We start from the raw sequence: 17092 nt of genomic DNA on the forward strand, positions 1-17092 counted from the left end.
CATTAAAGACTCTGAAATGGCCGTCAGATGCATTCTTATGAATGTACAGAGGGGGTTTAAAGCAGTGCGGAAATTCCACCTTAAGGTGCCCACCCCAGATATTCTGACACAGGCCAATCGCCCCCCTCTCCAGTCACCTGATTCTCATACTGCCATTTTGCGCGGAGCGTCCGACCGTTAACTAAAGGAAATTGGAATTGTTGCTTCATCAAAGATGTCATCGAAGAGATGCCGATTTTTCACATTTAGGACCACTGCTGCAACTGTTCGACTGGGATAATAACAACCTAATATTTCGTATTCTCAATAGCGCATGCATTTATATAACACGTAAGAGCGCCGAAGGAATTTGGAAAATGATGCTTGGTATCAAATTCCGTGATGCACCGACTCCGCGCATGTAATGAAGCAGGGCGAGATTTTCCGCGGCTAGACATTAAGAACGCTCCGAATTTTATTTTCGTTCGCCGATATCGTAGTTAGCTTCGTTCTTCAAACAGCATTTACATGGTTAACCGGCAACACCGGAGGCTAGCGAGTAACATAGTGTCCTTTTTGCGCGTGCTGAACTGGTAGGCCTATTTAAATAACGATCTGTCATTATATTATCATCGTTTCAGCGCGCGGTGATTGCCGTTATCTGAATGTCAGATCATCCTCGCCCGTGTCCGGTTCGTATCAGGGTAGCGCTCTCCGCAAGACCGACTAAGCCCACGGAGCGGGCTCCCACACACCCCTGCAGTGAATAGATCTGTTTGAAAGACGATTTATTGAAAATCGTAATATGTCGGGACAGTCCATCACGGACCGGATCGCCGCGGCTCAGCACAGCATGACCGGATCTGCCATCAGCAAAGCCGTGTGCAAGGCCACGACGCACGAAGCCAGCGCGCCCAAGAAGAAGCACCTTGATTGTAGGTTAAAGCAGAGAAAAAAAATGCTGCGAAATGTCACCCGTTGTGTTTTGCACTGGGTTTCGGCTGTCATATAGATTCACTCTCTGCCGGCCGCTCATTTGCTGCTATTTGCAACCTAATCGAGGACATTCAGATGATTACAGTAGATGATGATTCCTGGACAGCCATTATAGAGTTCATTTCATCAATTTACTGAAGGTCACCGTGGCACGTTCACAGTCCCGTACGGACGTAATGCAAATTAGAATGCGTGATTGACACACTGACCAATTTGCATACGACAGGGACCTCTTAACCATTTCACAAGACGTTAGGCTATTTATTCATTTAATCGAAATACATTCTAATCATTTTGATTCTATGCATGCCACATCGGAAATATCACAACTAAATGTTTATTAAATAATTCTGCAGATTCCTATGTAGACAACGTGTACATGGCTAAATCCTATAGAAAACATACAATGTCAAGGGCATAGCATGATGAACACTATCTTGCGTACACAATGCAAGCTGCAGATTGCTCTTGATTTGTACCTTAATCCCTATTTTTAATGTTGGTGTTGCTGTTTGTATTTCTCCATTGTTGACTTACACAGTTTGCTACTCTAGTCTGAGTCATTGACGGTGACAGCAGTATAATGCAGTGATGTTTGTAGCTTAGGTTTTCCATATTGCAACACCTAATCCTTAATCTGGTTTATCTGAACATAAATGCTGCGTTGCATTTGTTAATTTAATTTTCCTTTATTGTGTATTCATTAAATATAGGTTAATGCAAGAAGCATAGTGTAGTTATTTATGTAAAAAAAATCCTGTTTAATGATTTGAGTCACAATAACGATTCTGAAAATATCTTGGCATGGTGATCGCTATGAAAATATTTTAAATTGTAAGACCATAACAACATCACCAACTTCACAAATACAAATACACTAATAAAAAATTAATAAATAAGAATAAAGAAAAAGAGTATCAATTAAATTCACTAATAATAACTAAGCGTAGCTGATTAATGAAGCGGGTTATCAATTAAGCCGTCAGTTAATGAGTCCAGAGCAGATGTCCTGCGGGGGACATAAAGAAAGCAGCCTGCAGATCTAATAAACTGCCAGGCTCATTCAAAGTAATAAAGGTAGCAGGTGTTCTCTGAATATGCGCTAGCATTCACTGACACAGGTTCTATTATCAGTTAATTAGAAAGAAATCAAGTGTAACTTTTGAGTAACTGCTATTCAAGCAATGTCATGTTAGATAGCAGACCAGCATCAGTACGGATTGTTCTATTACAGTGAAACATCACATTTCTGGCAGTTTACCTTATATAATTATGAACCACTGAAGTATACAGATAAATACTGTGAGTATGCATAGAACGTTGTTAGAATGAATATATGCCAAATTCGTTGGTTGGTTTGTACAAAGCTATGGAATGACATCTAGATTAACTATACATTTAATACCAAATATATAACTGAAAGAATCTGGACACCTGAACAAAAGAACCTGATTATTGGACATTTGATTTCCAAACCATTGGCATTAAAGGGAAACTCCATCCCAAAATGAAAATTTTGTCATTATTCACTTACCCCCATGTCGTTCCAAACCTGTAATAGCTTTGTTTGTCTTCAGAACACAATTTAGGATATTTTGGATGAAAACAGGGAGGCTTGAGACTGTCCCATAGACTGCCAAATAAATAACACTGTCAAGGTCCAGGAAAGTATGAAAAGCATCGTCAGAACAGTCCATCTGCGATCAGTGATTCAACCGTAACGTTATGAAGCGACGACAATACTTTTTGTACACAAAGAAAACAAAAATAACGACTTGATTCAACAATTCCTCTCCTCTGTGTCTCTCCAAATCAGCTCAGAATTGCCAAAATGGCGCTACGCTGATTTGGAGAGACAAAGGGGAGAGGAATTGTTGAATAAAGTCGTTATTTTTGTTTTCTTCGTGTACAAAAAGTATTGTCGTCGCTTCATAACGTTAGGGTTGAATCACTGATGGCAGATGGACTATTCTGACGATGCTTTGCATACTTTCTCAAGCCTCCCTGTTTTCATCCAAAATATCTTAAATTGTGTTCCGAAGACGAATGAAGCTTTTACGGGTTTGGAACGACAGGGGGTAAGGGATTAATGACAAAATTTTCATTTTGGGATGGAGTAACCCTTTAACAGTTAGTCCTTCCTAACCACTCCCATTCTCCTGGGAAGTGTTGGAACATGGATGCAGGGATCCGCTCCTATTCACACAGAAGGGCATCTCTGGCTTGTAGTCAGCTTTCCGATTCATCCCTAAGGTGTTCAGGTCTGGGCTTTGTGCAGGCTATTCACAAAACTCACTCATAAATCATTTCTTTATGGACTTCTCATTTATTGACCCCCAAAGGGGCTCTGGTACACTCGTTAGTACTAAAACGTTTAAGTAAATTGGACAACTATGTTCTAGATTTTATGCATCTGTTAGTAACGGTTGTAGCTGAAATAGCTAAAGCTGTTCATTCCTGTTCAAGTGGTTGTTCTTACTCTTTTGACCATATAATGTTTCAAATGCATAAGAGTAGTTTTTTTTAATACACTACTGTTCAGAAATTTGGGATTTGTAAGTTTTTGAAAGACACCACAAAGGTTGCATTTATTTGATTAAAAATTCAAACAGTAACATTCTTCAAAATATCTTCTTTTGTGTTCAGCAGAAGAAAGAGACTCATACAGGTTTGGAACAACTTGAGGATGAATAAATAATGACAGAATTTCATTTCTGTGTGAACTATCCCTTTAGTGCATCCTTGTTGAAACATATTAATTTCTTTAAAAAAGCCCAGACTTTTAAACAGTACTGTATATCAGCTAATAAGTAGATCCACAGACTTATTTGACCACAATATAATCGTCCTGGATAATGTACAGTCATTGTCTGTGCTCTGTTTTGCACACCGTCCACAGATCTAATGCACTGCACCAATGAGCTGAACGTGAATATACCTCACTTGGCTGACACATTGTTTGAGAGGACAGCAAATCAAAGCTGGGTGGTGGTCTTTAAAGCTCTCATCACTACACACCACCTCATGATGTACGGCAATGAGGTGAGATGCGCTGCTTGAACTCTTGTTGTTCTTGTCAGTTTCTCAATGAAATGTAGTGTGTCACAAAATCAATGTAAAAGTACTTGCCAGTACAATTCTGACCGATTTTTGAAGTATTAAATCTTTTGGTTAGCTGTGAAACATAATATTTCTTGTTTTTGTGGTTTTCAGAAGGTGTTTATTTTTATTATTCTGCTGTGTTTGCTCTACTGTTAACCATGCACTTGCTTTTTATCATCCAGAGGTTTATTCAGTACCTTGCATCAAGAAGCACACTCTTTAACTTGAATAATTTCATAGATAAAGGCGCATTACAAGGTATGTTTTATGGTTAATACTTCATAATATTTGTGTTTGTGAACCTACTCATCAGATTTATGCTGTATGTGAAGCTTTAAGTGGCCTAAAGCACTGTATCATTGAACATCTCTTCTAGGTTACGATATGTCCATCTACATTAGACGTTACAGCAGGTATCTGACTGAGAGGGCTCTGTCCTACAGACTCGTCGCAGCTGATTTCACCAAGATGAAGAGAGGGTGAGGCATCTGCTCTGGGGAAATATTCCTTAATGAGCCAAATAAGACAAATGGCAGCATTACTGCAGAAAGAACAGCACACTACGAATGTATACATTCGCAGTATCAACAAAGAAAAACCTAACAATAAACAACCTATCATCAGGACGGATGGAGTGATGCGCACTATGAGCATAGAAAAGCTGATGAAGACTCTACCTATCATTCAGAATCAGCTGGACGCCCTTCTGGATTTTGAGGTACAGGATTTAACATATTTCAGTTTCCAAAGCCAAAATTGTGTGTGAATAAAATACATGTAAAATACATAGCCTATATAAATTATATTTATAGTTTTATATACAAAATATATATATAATAGAAGATAGAGGAATAACATATTTAACTGTTGTTTTGGATTTAAAAAAAATTCAAAATATAAAACACACAAAACAAAAACTCTCGGTCTTCTGTGACATTTATGAAAAATCTTCTTGAAAACATAGTTGAACCTTTCACTTTCACAAACCATACTGATACTGAGATACAACTGTATGGCGCTTTATATGCGGCTTTTGTACCAACACAAGGAGGAGTGGAAGCTTGATATTGCTTGATGATTTATAGATGCCTAGAGGGAATGCAGAGATACAGCAAGCCAGTATTTAAATGTTTTTATTACATTTGTGACTCTGTGCTTCCCTGTAGGCCAGCTCTAATGAACTGACCAATGGGGTGATCAATTGTGCCTTCACGCTGCTCTTCAAGGACTCTATCCGCATCTTTGCTGCTTACAATGAGGGTGTCATTAATCTGCTAGGTAATGCATTCTCCTGAAAGCAAAGATCCATGTAATTTCAGTAATTCAGTAGTTTGTATTGAATGTGCAGCGCAAAAGTTGTTGGTCAAAGCAACTTTTATATACGAATATATTATATGTTTAAATCTTTTGTACTTCAAAGAGAAATGTAACTTGCTTAATGGACTTTTTTCTTCACTTCAAAGAGAAATATTTTAATATGAAGAAGAATCAATGCAAAGAGGCACTGGAAATATACAAGAGGTTTCTTATCAGGATGACCAAGCTCTCAGAGTTTCTCAAGGTGGCAGAGGTAAAACGTCTTTAGATATAATCCATGCATGGGATGGTTGGGCTCATCTTATTCAGGCCCTTTTTTGCTAAGTGTCCCTCTTGCCTTTTGGTCCAAGAACCTGTATCAGAGGCCTCCCCCCTCCATGCTGCCTGTTCTGGTGCCTGCACTGCATGCCTTAGCAGAAAGTCTCTCTATCTATCTGTCCCTCTCTATAACAGCAAGACCAGAGCTATGACACGACTTTAATGTGCAAACGATGAGTTGAACCTTTGTTTTGCAGTTTGGAATAAATCACAATCTACAATTTATGAATAATTACCTAAATGACAAAAAAATACATTAATCAAAAAAAAAGATATGATAAAAACATTATGTATAGATGAATGAACACCGGGCACCTTGATAAAGGACATGATATTTTTGACAACTGTGCCAGTGCGATGGTTGGAATTTAGCTGTTTACTTTTGTCTGTAAAGCCCATTATTTTGATGTGTATGGAGGCATATATTGGGGAAAAATGCTAAGCACATCCTTCTTGAGTTTTTTGTTTCTCTCTTTTGTTTTCTCCTTTTTTTGCTTTCTGGCTGAATAATATGACTTCAGGAAAAGGGTGAAGTGCTATCCAAAAACTGACTAAAGTTGACTTTAAGAGCACATTTCTTTCTTTGTATAACAATGTGTGTATGCCATTTGTTTTTCTTGTCTTTTTTCCAAAGTCAACATTAGTTGTGTGTTTCTTTTGGATGTTTCTCACCTAATCATGTAAATATCTCACCATTGACCTACAAGTGTCTTCTCACTCACCATCTCCGCCACCTCCACAACCTCAATGTCTCTGTGTGTCCATCCATCCAGTCGTCCATACTTTGGTTTTTGGTTCTCATACACTGCATGGAGTAATGGCTCTTTTTCTCAATTCTTCTTTCTCCCTTCTCCACGTACCTCGGTTTGCTCTTTTTACCGTTTGGTTTCAATTTTGTTTTCCGTTCTCCCTCCCTTCCTTTTCTTTTGTGTCACAGCAAGTTGGAATTGATCAGGTTGACATCCCAGATCTCTCACAGGTTAGTGGTGCATTTCATCTCAGTTTCTCTCATGTGGCTTCACCCTGATCTCTCATTCACGTCTCACCCCATAGACCATCATCCCCAGCCCTGATTTCTTTTGATTTCCCCCTCATCTATCAGACTTTTAGGATAGGGGCCTCAAGAAACTTACTCCATACCCGCGCACTCCCAAGGAATCAGATGTGCTGTTTTGCATTTTCTGTTGTCGCCAGAGGTAAATGGGTACCAAAGCTAGTCTATGTGAATTTTTACAGGTGCTATCTCTGATAGCCGTTGCCTTGATGATAACCACATTTGATTAGCAATGAAAAGTCAATTAAAGTCTCATTAAAGCTTAGTGCTTGCCCCTCGAGACACTATTTCTTACTGGCATCTACCCATGAGAAATTTGACTGCTTGTAATTCTAAAGCTGTGTTTTCGCTGTCTCCGACACAGTTGCATTTACCCTTCGCTTATTCACCAACACCATGGTTGGAAAGAATAAAGAACTAATAAATATTTATTCACAAATGGCAGTTGGGGAAAAATATATTATGAGTGTAATAATGATTAAAATGATTATTTCAGATTTAATTATTATAGCCACCAATTCTACAAAAGTGTTTAAAGATTATATATACATATATATATATATATATATATATATATATATGGCTAGATATATATATGGCTAAACGTCACACTCATGGTTTATAGATTGAAATACACAACTTCCGTCGCATGTGGTCTAGTCACAGAAGCCGACCTATTTCAACACAACCAAAGCTCAAATCCAGTCCACATATTTAAAATTTGTGATACTCCATTGGAAATGAATGACTTCTGGTCTGTTGTTAGTCGGAGACAGCGAAAAGGCAGCTTTACATGGAATGATATATGGCTAAATGGTGCTTGTGTGACGATCTCCGCCACGCTGTACGTGGCCAGTCTGACGTTGTGGGCACAGCTTCGCTAAATAAAGAGCTCTCCTTACCTGTACGCACTCACCTTTGCCATATATCTCTGTACTGGTAGGGTATTCTGCTTGGATAGCTTCTTGGGGAGAACAGTGAATGTGCACTTAACTAAAAGAATGCCTTAAAACTGGAGCTGGGGACTAAATTCTGCCTGGCACCTCATGAAGTTTTATAGTCAGCAGTGCTGCTTTTCCGGCGTCTATTGACAATTCTGCCGGGGTGCCAGGCATTGACGTCCCCCTTCAGTTTGCCACCGTTTGGCATTTTTGACATTTTCATTTACATTGGACAGGGACTCCTGAAGGTGTTGGGCTGGCACACTACAGAGTGGTACTTTAATGTCAACAAAACATTTTATTGGAAGAGTGCCTTGTTTTCTTAAGCTGAAGCAGTATTCAGAAGGCCTGCGTTCTATTCTCAAGTACTCTATCCTTAGCACCATTGATTAGGCTTATTTCATAAGTCCTATTTAAGTGCCTTTTCTTGTCTGTAAGCTAGATATTCATCACGGCCTTTTGTATACTCCTGCTCCTGTAGTACCCTTGTCTTAACTTTTCTTCCTTTTTTATCTCTCCTTTAATAGTGTGTTGTTTCGTTGCATATGTTTCAGATTTCTCAGTGGAATGCTCCCTCTATTGTGTCTTCCTTCAAATTACACGTCTGAGAAATCTGCTCTTTTGTTATTCATGAAATTTCCTCCTCTGAATTGGCATGCACACCGGACACAGCTCGTGGCCCAAAGGCAAATGTTGTCTAAGAGCGGACGCACGTGCCTGCGTGCCAAATCCTTTCGGCCGACATTCTGATTTCAATTGACGTTGCTCTTTTTTGGATGAAAGTGCAATACATGCATAAAATACTGGCGGTGTGGGCTCACTCAATGTTTGCCTTTCTTTGGTTAACCTGCTTTGGCTTCCAAGTGTTTTGGGAATCTCTCAAAATGGCGATGCAGACATTACAATCAGGCCGAAAATGCTACAGTTTTACTCCTGATTTATTTCCAAGAAATCCAAGTGGAATCCAAAGATTAGCAGGTTCTGCTGTGGCCTTTGATACCTGTGCAGTATGTGCATTTATATCCTGTGCATGATTAGAAAAAAAACCCTTGTAGGTCAGTCTGCTTTCTGTTTTTCATGGTTTGAACTCTTCTTGAGTAATCTCAGTTGACCTCACAGGTCTTAAACGGCCTGTCGGAGAACTTGCATGGGAAACAGATATCGTTTTGCATGTGTAGCTTTTAAGCTTAAGTCCTTTCCACTTGAATTACTTCTGTTGTGTTTCCCCTTTGTTTTCAGAATCTCATAACCACTATTAGGTTCTCTTAGTTACGCAGCCTTTGTGTGTGTGAAGGTATGAGTGTGTGTTAGAAAGAATAAAAGACAGAACAGTAAAATATACTTGTAGTTTTTGCATTAATTAATTATTTTATGATTCACAAATAGAAGTATGTTAGGTGCAAGTGTTTGTGTGTCTGTGTATGTATGTGTGTTTTAATCATTTGCTGCTGCTGCTTTTAACCATTTTGTTGTGTTGCCTCATCCCTTTTCGACCTCACCCAGGCCCCCAGCAGTCTCTTAGAAGCTCTGGAACAACATCTGGCTTCTCTGGAGGGCAAGAAAATAAAAGAGGCCTCTACTGTCAGCAGGTACAGGAATTTATGTTGGGATTCCTTATGAGGGTTAGTGACAAATAATAATGCCAGGAATGATGAATAGGATGAAAAATAATCAAAATTTAGTTTACATGCAACTGCCAAGTTCTTGGAATTGTACTCTTTCTATTCATGCTGATTTAATACATGTAAAAAAAATTCATACAACCAACATTTTGATTTAATCACTTGAAATCAATCTTTCTCAACCTTTTTGACTCCAAAGTGCTCCCTATTTTTCCATAACAATACTTAAAAAATGTTTTACTTACAATTTCTACACAAGTAGAAAAATCAGTGTTCTTTTTAAAAAAAAAAAATGCCATTGGCGTTTTAAGATTTTATTCATTTACGTGACATTTCCAGGTCTAGAAATCACACTTTGTAAATTGAAGTAAAATTTAAATCATTGTAAGGCATCTTGAGGCCCCTTTGAATGTGGTTGGGAACCATTGCTCTTGATATAACTTATGTGTAAAAATACTTTGAGTTTACACATCTTAATCATTATTTTTATTTCATTTCATTTTATTTTAATCTGTTTGACCTGAACCAAACTTGCCTTTCATAAAGATCACAAAATTTCTCATATAGTTTTTTAAAAACTTAAATTGACAGACTTTGACATGAGGGTCTAAAAGGGTATTTTCTATTTTATAATTTTCTTGTCACATGACATAAAAAAAAAGAAATAATAGCAAAATATAATGCCATGTTACTTTTAATTTTTTTCTTCTAAAATGGCATTCTTTAAATGAGAATCTTCTTTGCAGATGAAAAAAAAGAAATCTCCTGAAATTAGGCCCAAAATTAGGACATTAGGTGCCTGTTTGAAGGGTCATTACAGTTCAGCTCATAATCACGTTGTTATGGTGATTCTGTTTCCCACAGTAAGGTTTTTACAGATCAACTCAAACTTGCCTAAACAGTGCAGATGATGTGTTTGTTTATGTATCTGCTGCTATCAGACATTCCAGTAAATCATTCTGTTTTTGCATTCATAGGGAGGTGGAGGGACTACAGCCTGCAAAGGTAAAAAAATCTAATTTATCGTTTCATATTTCAGTCAGATTGCTAATGATACAATGAGGTATCAGCATGAAACATATTTTCAATGTCCTTCCCTTTTTCATATTTTTATCCAAACAATTATATGTTCTCAGAAACATTCGGCATCAATGTCATCAATTTCTGCTGTTATTTCTGTTCTGCAGGCTGTTCAGCTCAAAGACATTGGCATGCAGACCCCAACAATATCCCCCAGCGGCCATTCTGTGGGCAGTGCCAACAGTAGCTGCGCCAGCAGTGGTGCCACCGAGCTTCTGTCCAGTCCACCTGATCTAACCATCACAAACGGGTACATGAGGATGGCTTTTCTGGAGTGTTTCTAGTATAGTGGCACTTTAATATGAAATAGCATTACTCTGTATTACTATATTTGCATTTATTCACTTAGCAATCACATTTATCCAAAGACAAGCGAGACCAAAGTTGCAGAAGGGCTTGTGTTTCCATTACAAGATTTAATTGTATTTCCTGATTATCCCAAACAGAGTGCACAACTTCACCAATGACCATTTTGATCTCCAACACAATTCCAGCACCCCTGCTCAGACAACCACCCTCCCAGCCAGCAACAACAGCTGGGGAGGTAATTGAACTGGCACAAAACTGTCTCTCTTCATTTTCTATATTCTGAATGTTGTGACACTCTTCTTTAATACAATTTTAATTTTGCTCTTTCATTTCTTTGTTATATGGCACATTCTCTACTTGTTTGGGACTCAATCGAGTGAGTATTTTACATATCTTTATGATACATTTTATGGCTTTTAAAAGGGAAGTGGTGTGTCATTTTTCGAACGATTGCAAAAAATAATCTTTTTCAGGTTCCCCTCCATCTTCCATTGGTCAGACGAACAGATAATTCATACTCAAAAACACACCAGTGCTTCTGTTATGCATGTTTAATGTAGTATGATTTGTGAAACAAGTTATTTTTATGAACCAGTTTATTATTTAGTAAATGAAAAACAACATGACCAGTGTAGCCTGATTCATGAAGGAATGACGGTATTTTTTAGAGAATCAAAACCATATAGCATGACCAGTGTTGACCGATTCACAAACAAATTACCTTTATGAATAAGCTATTTTTAGTGAATCAAAACAATACAGTGTGACCAGTGTAGTCTGATTCAAACAAATGACATTGTTGAACAGTTCTGTCATGATAACCCTCAGAGAGTTTAGCATGGTAATCTACATGGCATTGATAATGGTCTTGGTGGAATAGATCTACTATGCTGCTATGCTACAGAAACTTGCTACTGGTAATACATTCACAGACATGCTGCTGTGAGCATGTGAGAAATACTGCTGCTGCACATATAACACATGAAATAATCCTTGTGTACAACATACATGAAATTACCCCATAGCAGATCTATACAGGTGGAGCTGGGGAAGGTGGAGGGTTTCTGAAGCGTGCTGCAACTGCTACAGCAAGCACTAGCCAAGTATTTGAATGTTGAGTAACAAGCTCATTGGCTGCTGGTGGAAAAATAAACTCATTAGTTGTGCCATGTGAATGATGATGTAATCATATAAGATCGAGTTAGAACCTGGCCTGCGCCATCTAGAGTTTCATGACAGAACTTTGTATTTATTTTTAGAAAACCAGAAATATATAGCACAACCTGTGTAGTCTGGTTCACAGACAAATGACTCTTATAAACCAGCTATTTTAAGTGAATCAAAACCATACAGCATTACCAGTGTAGTTCGATTCATGAACAAATGACTCTTATGAACCAGTTCTAGTTGAAAAAGTTACCAAATCAATATCTGAATTCAACTGAAATGAGAAATTGATATGCAACCCTTAATATTAGTCTCTGCATATTGAGCTAATATTTTGTCAGCTTTAAAATTGAAAAATAACTGACTTGTTTCCTCTTTTTTTATCTTCTAGATTGGTTTTCACATAGGAGCACTTTTGAAGCCCACCCTCTCCTCGCAGGTCCAAAGTCAAGGCACACAGCTCTACAATGGAGGAAAATTACTTACTAATGATCTGGACTCATCCTTGGCCAATCTCATGGGCAGTGAGTCTTTCAGCTGTCTCATTTATTTTGTTTCTATGGCAACACAACACTACAGACTGTCATAAATGTAATGATAATGTACATGTTGTATTTGTCATAGATTTACATTTTGGAGGACCCCCAGTCAAAAAGTAAGGCTTTTACCATGTAAAGCTTATGATATTTTAGGTTTATTGACAACATAAACAATCATCTATGCTATATGAAGTACAGCTATAACAGTCTGACAAAGGAAACCTTTCTTTTCAGGCCAGAAGTTCAGTGGACTCACTTTGAGAAGAAATCGTCAGGAGGTTCCCACTGGCAGTCTAAAGCCATGAATGGCACGGCACCCTGGAGCCACACGCACCTGGCCCCTGCTCCCATACCGATGCCACAGATGGTATGGAAATTGACTCATTTCTCAAGGCATGCTCTTGTTAGAAAAAAAAACCCACCAACCACTTTTGTGTGATTGTCAGTAAAATATGTATGCGATTCAAGAGCCGAGCAACTTGGTCTGTGCACTATATAGAACACAAAATAAGTTCTTGGTTTTGTGTGATTGTCAGTAACGTCTTTGTCTTTCTCTCTTCTGCATTTTTTTTTTTAATGACACAGAATGGAATGATTTATACTGGCTATGTAAGTCCTGCTTGTACATAAACATGAACAAATCTGCTAAATTCAAAGAACTATCAAAATAAACCATTTACACTTAATTCCAATGACAACCCCCCAAGTGCCTGTGTATGGGATGGTAGGTATTTCTTATCATGTCAAATTGATCATTCTGACATCTTAATAATATTAAGTTTTTCTCATGTCAGCTTGATAACCTTGGCTTAATAATGTTTAGGGTTCAATATATAAAATTTATTCACACAAACTCTACAATTTATTAATTCAAAAACACAAAAAAACCGTATTCATTTATACAAAAAAGTGTCACATAAATTACCATAAACAATTATAAAAAGTAAATTAGGTGCTCAGGAACAAAGCTTAATACTCAACAAACATAATTACAACATTCAGAACAACAATATACCTCAGAAATAATTCTAATAAGTTTATTTGGTGCTCAGGAAACATTTCTTTTAATTATATGGAAACCATCGTACATTTTTGATGGATGTAATACATCGTTAATGAATGTAAGTTTTATTTAAAATAAAATTAAATTTTTCGTGTCGCCAGCCAATGAACATTTACCTTTGTGACAGCAAGAGTTGGAGGTGTGACATTCACAAAACACCACCGAATAAATGGAAAATTTTCAAAAAAAATGTCTGTATTAATGGTAAATTTGTTAAATTCTTAAAACCCACACATATATGTGTGTGTGTGTGTGTAGAAAACATGTATGTATTATATATATAATCTATTCATATATATATATATATATTCATTTACACTAAATCTAAGTTGTATGTACAAAATACCATTGTATTATACAATTACAATAGAATATATAATTTAATTTACAGAATCTTAAATAAAACATAAAAAAGCAAAAACACCTGATGTGCCTTCTTTATCCATCATTTTGTAGATTTAAAATCCTGTCCAATTTATGAAGAGGCACATCACCATTTTGCTCCAACCATAGTTATGCGAACACACCTGATGTCGTAATTATGACTTTCCGACTCTTGAAAACTTCTCAAGAGGTCTTGAACTGACAAGTACAACACTCACGCTGAACATTTCATTGCTCTGCAGATTCCTCCTCCTGTGGGCCAGATGGGGTCAATACCCTTAATGGCTCCCCAGCATGTGATATATAACCAGCCCATCCTGCGCACCACCAATCCTTTCACCCCAATCCCTGGAGCTCAGGTACTCCCGCTCAAGAGCCTCCAAGGGATAGTTCACCCAAAAATAAAAATTCTGTCATTAATTACTCACCCTCATGTCATTCCAAACCCGTCCTTCGTTCATCTTCAGAACACAAATTGTAGATAGGCATGGATGAAATGCCGGTGAGCTCTCTGACCCTGCATAGACAGCAATGCAGTAAAAATGGTCCAAATTAGAAGTAGTAAAAAACAAGGACATCGTTAAAATAATCCATGTGACATCAGTGGTTCAACTATAATTTATGAAGCTACAAGAATACTTTGTGTGCAAAGAAAACAAAATAATGACTAGATACAACAATTTGTTCTCTTCCTTGTCAGTCTTCGCAGCGTGTTTAGGAAAGTACCACGATGTATGCATATGGTGCTGCTGACGCAGGAGCCGGGTGTTCAGACGTAGAACCTGGATGCACTGTGCCTTGATTACAAGCAGAAGAAAATGCATGCTGTACATAAAACAGTCTTTGTAAACATGTCTAAAGATTTCGACAAAGAGGATGACTTGGAATTTTTTGCCCAGCCTTACGTGAACCAGAATATACAGATGACGAACTAAGAGAGATGAATGTTTACTTGCAACCCACTTGTATGTGTTGTGGTACTCTCCTGAATGTGCTGTGAAGACTAACACGAAAGAGAAGAAATTGTTGAACCCCTGATGTCACATGGACTATTTTAACAATGTCATTACTATCTTTCTGGGCCTGGGAACGTGTCATTTGCATATTGCTCCTCTATGGGCCAGGGGGTCAGAAAAGCTCTCGGCTTTCATCAAAAATATCTAACCAGCCCATTAAGATGACCGAAGGTCTTTTGGGTTTGGAATCGACCTTAGGGGCTGTACTTGTAACCTCTGATAAAACAATACCAACTTACAATTTAAACGGCTATTCTTCAGTACGTACCTCTACATGTAACCTCTGATAATATGATCCCTTTTTTCCAGATGCACTTCATGTAGCACTGAGGAGCATGATGAACTGACACATACGCCCAAGGAAAAACATCAACCAATCCAAAACCAAAAATGGCAAGGGAGACATAAGAAACGGTTTAACTGGCTCAAAGAGACTGAATATGTTCATGTGGCATTTCCCCCCTTAGCCTGTGTCTTTGTATCATACCCCCTTCATCCAGCTACATAACAGTCCTCCGTCATTTTACATGTTACCTTTAATTTTTAAGTGTCAAAATTTAGTGTTTTTAGGCAGCCCTCTTTGATGATGTCACTGGCTGATGCAAACGGAATGACAGTGTACAGTGAATTGCAGTGAAATGAAAATTTGTCATGATGTCAAGCCCCTTCCCCATCCCCTCCCGTTTGGAAAAGTGATTGTTGTAATTGTGCACACTTGAATCAATGTTTATAATGTCTAAACCAAGCCACGGTTTTGTATGCACATTGCCTGAATAGTGTTTCAAATCAACCACTGTCAATGTTGATTGTGCCACAGCGGCTGGCATCTCAATTTCTTGAGTCTTGGAGAAATGTGTACAGGTCACTTTTCGTACATTTGTCTCGTCCCCAAACATTTTGGATTTCACCTTAAAAGTTCGATTTGTTTCTACATGACTTGTAATGCCTCATTCAGGTATGGTAAGGTATGGCTGTTTGGATTAAAGTAAAATACAGCAGTATGTTTCTGTATGGAAATTATACAATTTATTACATTAATGGCAAAATGTTCACATCAGTTATTAAGACGCAGGCTACGACTGTCTCTGAAAACACCCTCTGTACCCTTATATAGTCCACTATTTAAGGTGACAGCATTGAGGTGTTTTAGCAAGCTGTGCTGTGTTTAAGACAAGCTCAAGATATTTCCACATTTTATTCTGACAAAATATATTAGTAATGTGATTTTAAAAGCTTTTACTTGTCTTAAAAAAACAGTCGCTAACAAGGGATCACACCGAACAGGTAAACTCATCTACTCACTAGTCAAGTTTCACAGCCTTACTGGGTTTATAATCACACTCTTGGAAATTATCTAATTTGGACTTTCAGGGAAAATGTTTTTTTTTTTTTTGAAAGCTTAATGTTGGTGACATTTAAGTCATGTGACGGGTGGTGTAGTTTGTTTATAGGCTAGCTTTAACATTTTACATGTGGCCAGTTGCATAAACCTCTCAGACTAGGCTTACAAAATTAGTCATAACTTTTTTTAGTCAGTTATAAAAAGGGAGAATCGTCTCATTTGAATCCAAAAAGTAGGTCTTTTATTTTTATATTATATTTTTAATTTATATAAAATTACCTCTCGGCTAGCTACTAGTTGGTCAAACTAGTTCTTAAGACAGCACATATTTATGCTGGCTCCTGGTGATTGTTTTTAGGCTTCACAATTCATAAAAGTTGCACTTATTCATGAAGATTATCCTGATGAAAAAGACTGGTGTAAGAATCATTAACATTTGTTAGTTAGAGCTTTTTTTTGTCATAATACATACGTTAAAAATCCTATTGGGTTTTTGTTAAGCGAACCAGGGTGATGCCGACTACTGGGTTGACCTACAAAAATACATCGCTGCAGCACTCTATAGGGGGCCATTTCAGATACAGCACTACAAACCAAGCACTTTTCAACTGAAGCCTAAAATAAAACCACCAGAACACTGTAATGTGGAGGCATGACAACGGAGTTGAGGATCCAATTGCTGGCTTTATTTTAAAGAGTGATCAAAACAGGCAGGGTCAATCCACAGCAAACAGGTAAAATCCAGGATGAGACAAAAAAGTAATCTGATAAACAGGTGCAGGTCAGGGCAGGCAGCAAACAATCAGTTAACCAGAGAAACAGTCCAAGGCAAGGCAAGGCCACAAGGAACTAGGAACCACAGG

At 37.8% G+C, this 17092-nt stretch overlaps 1 protein-coding gene across 3 annotated transcripts; it reads left to right on the forward strand.

The window, feature by feature from the left end:
* Positions 1 to 111: 111 nt before the first annotated feature.
* On the forward strand, positions 112 to 15888 carry LOC109113759 (phosphatidylinositol-binding clathrin assembly protein-like). Of its 3 annotated transcripts, XM_042711024.1 has the most exons (19): positions 118 to 914; positions 3875 to 4017; positions 4260 to 4335; positions 4454 to 4556; positions 4702 to 4795; positions 5244 to 5355; positions 5541 to 5647; positions 6650 to 6691; positions 9211 to 9296; positions 10307 to 10334; positions 10517 to 10659; positions 10856 to 10953; positions 12293 to 12409; positions 12510 to 12540; positions 12659 to 12791; positions 13010 to 13052; positions 13111 to 13148; positions 14114 to 14230; positions 15197 to 15888. In XM_042711024.1, the coding sequence occupies exons 1-19, from the start codon at positions 785 to 787 to the stop codon at positions 15209 to 15211; spliced, it is 1656 nt and encodes a 551-aa protein (XP_042566958.1). In that variant the 5' UTR covers positions 118 to 784; the 3' UTR covers positions 15212 to 15888. The 3 variants fall into 3 exon arrangements, with proteins under 3 accessions (XP_042566956.1, XP_042566957.1, XP_042566958.1); XM_042711022.1 differs by lacking the exons at positions 13111 to 13148; positions 14114 to 14230; positions 15197 to 15888 and having other exon boundaries at positions 112 to 914; positions 6605 to 6691; positions 13010 to 13099; XM_042711023.1 differs by lacking the exons at positions 6650 to 6691; positions 13111 to 13148; positions 14114 to 14230; positions 15197 to 15888 and having other exon boundaries at positions 117 to 914; positions 13010 to 13054.
* Positions 15889 to 17092: the final 1204 nt, after the last annotated feature.

The sequence above is a fragment of the Cyprinus carpio genome, chromosome A21, assembly GCF_018340385.1.
Source record: "Cyprinus carpio isolate SPL01 chromosome A21, ASM1834038v1, whole genome shotgun sequence".
In the NCBI taxonomy this organism is placed as follows: Eukaryota; Metazoa; Chordata; class Actinopteri; order Cypriniformes; family Cyprinidae; genus Cyprinus; species Cyprinus carpio.

What these genes read in the sequence shown, in the direction of transcription:
- LOC109113759 (XM_042711024.1), top strand. Translation starts at nt 785, where the DNA reads ATGTCGGGACAGTCCATCACGGACCGGATCGCCGCGGCTCAGCACAGC. An exon ending in CAAGAAGAAGCACCTTGATT is followed by an intron (nt 915 to 3,874) that starts GTAGGTTAAAGC and finishes CACCGTCCACAG; the next exon opens with ATCTAATGCACTGCACCAAT. An exon ending in CAGCAACAACAGCTGGGGAG is followed by an intron (nt 10,954 to 12,292) that starts GTAATTGAACTG and finishes GTTTTCACATAG; the next exon opens with GAGCACTTTTGAAGCCCACC.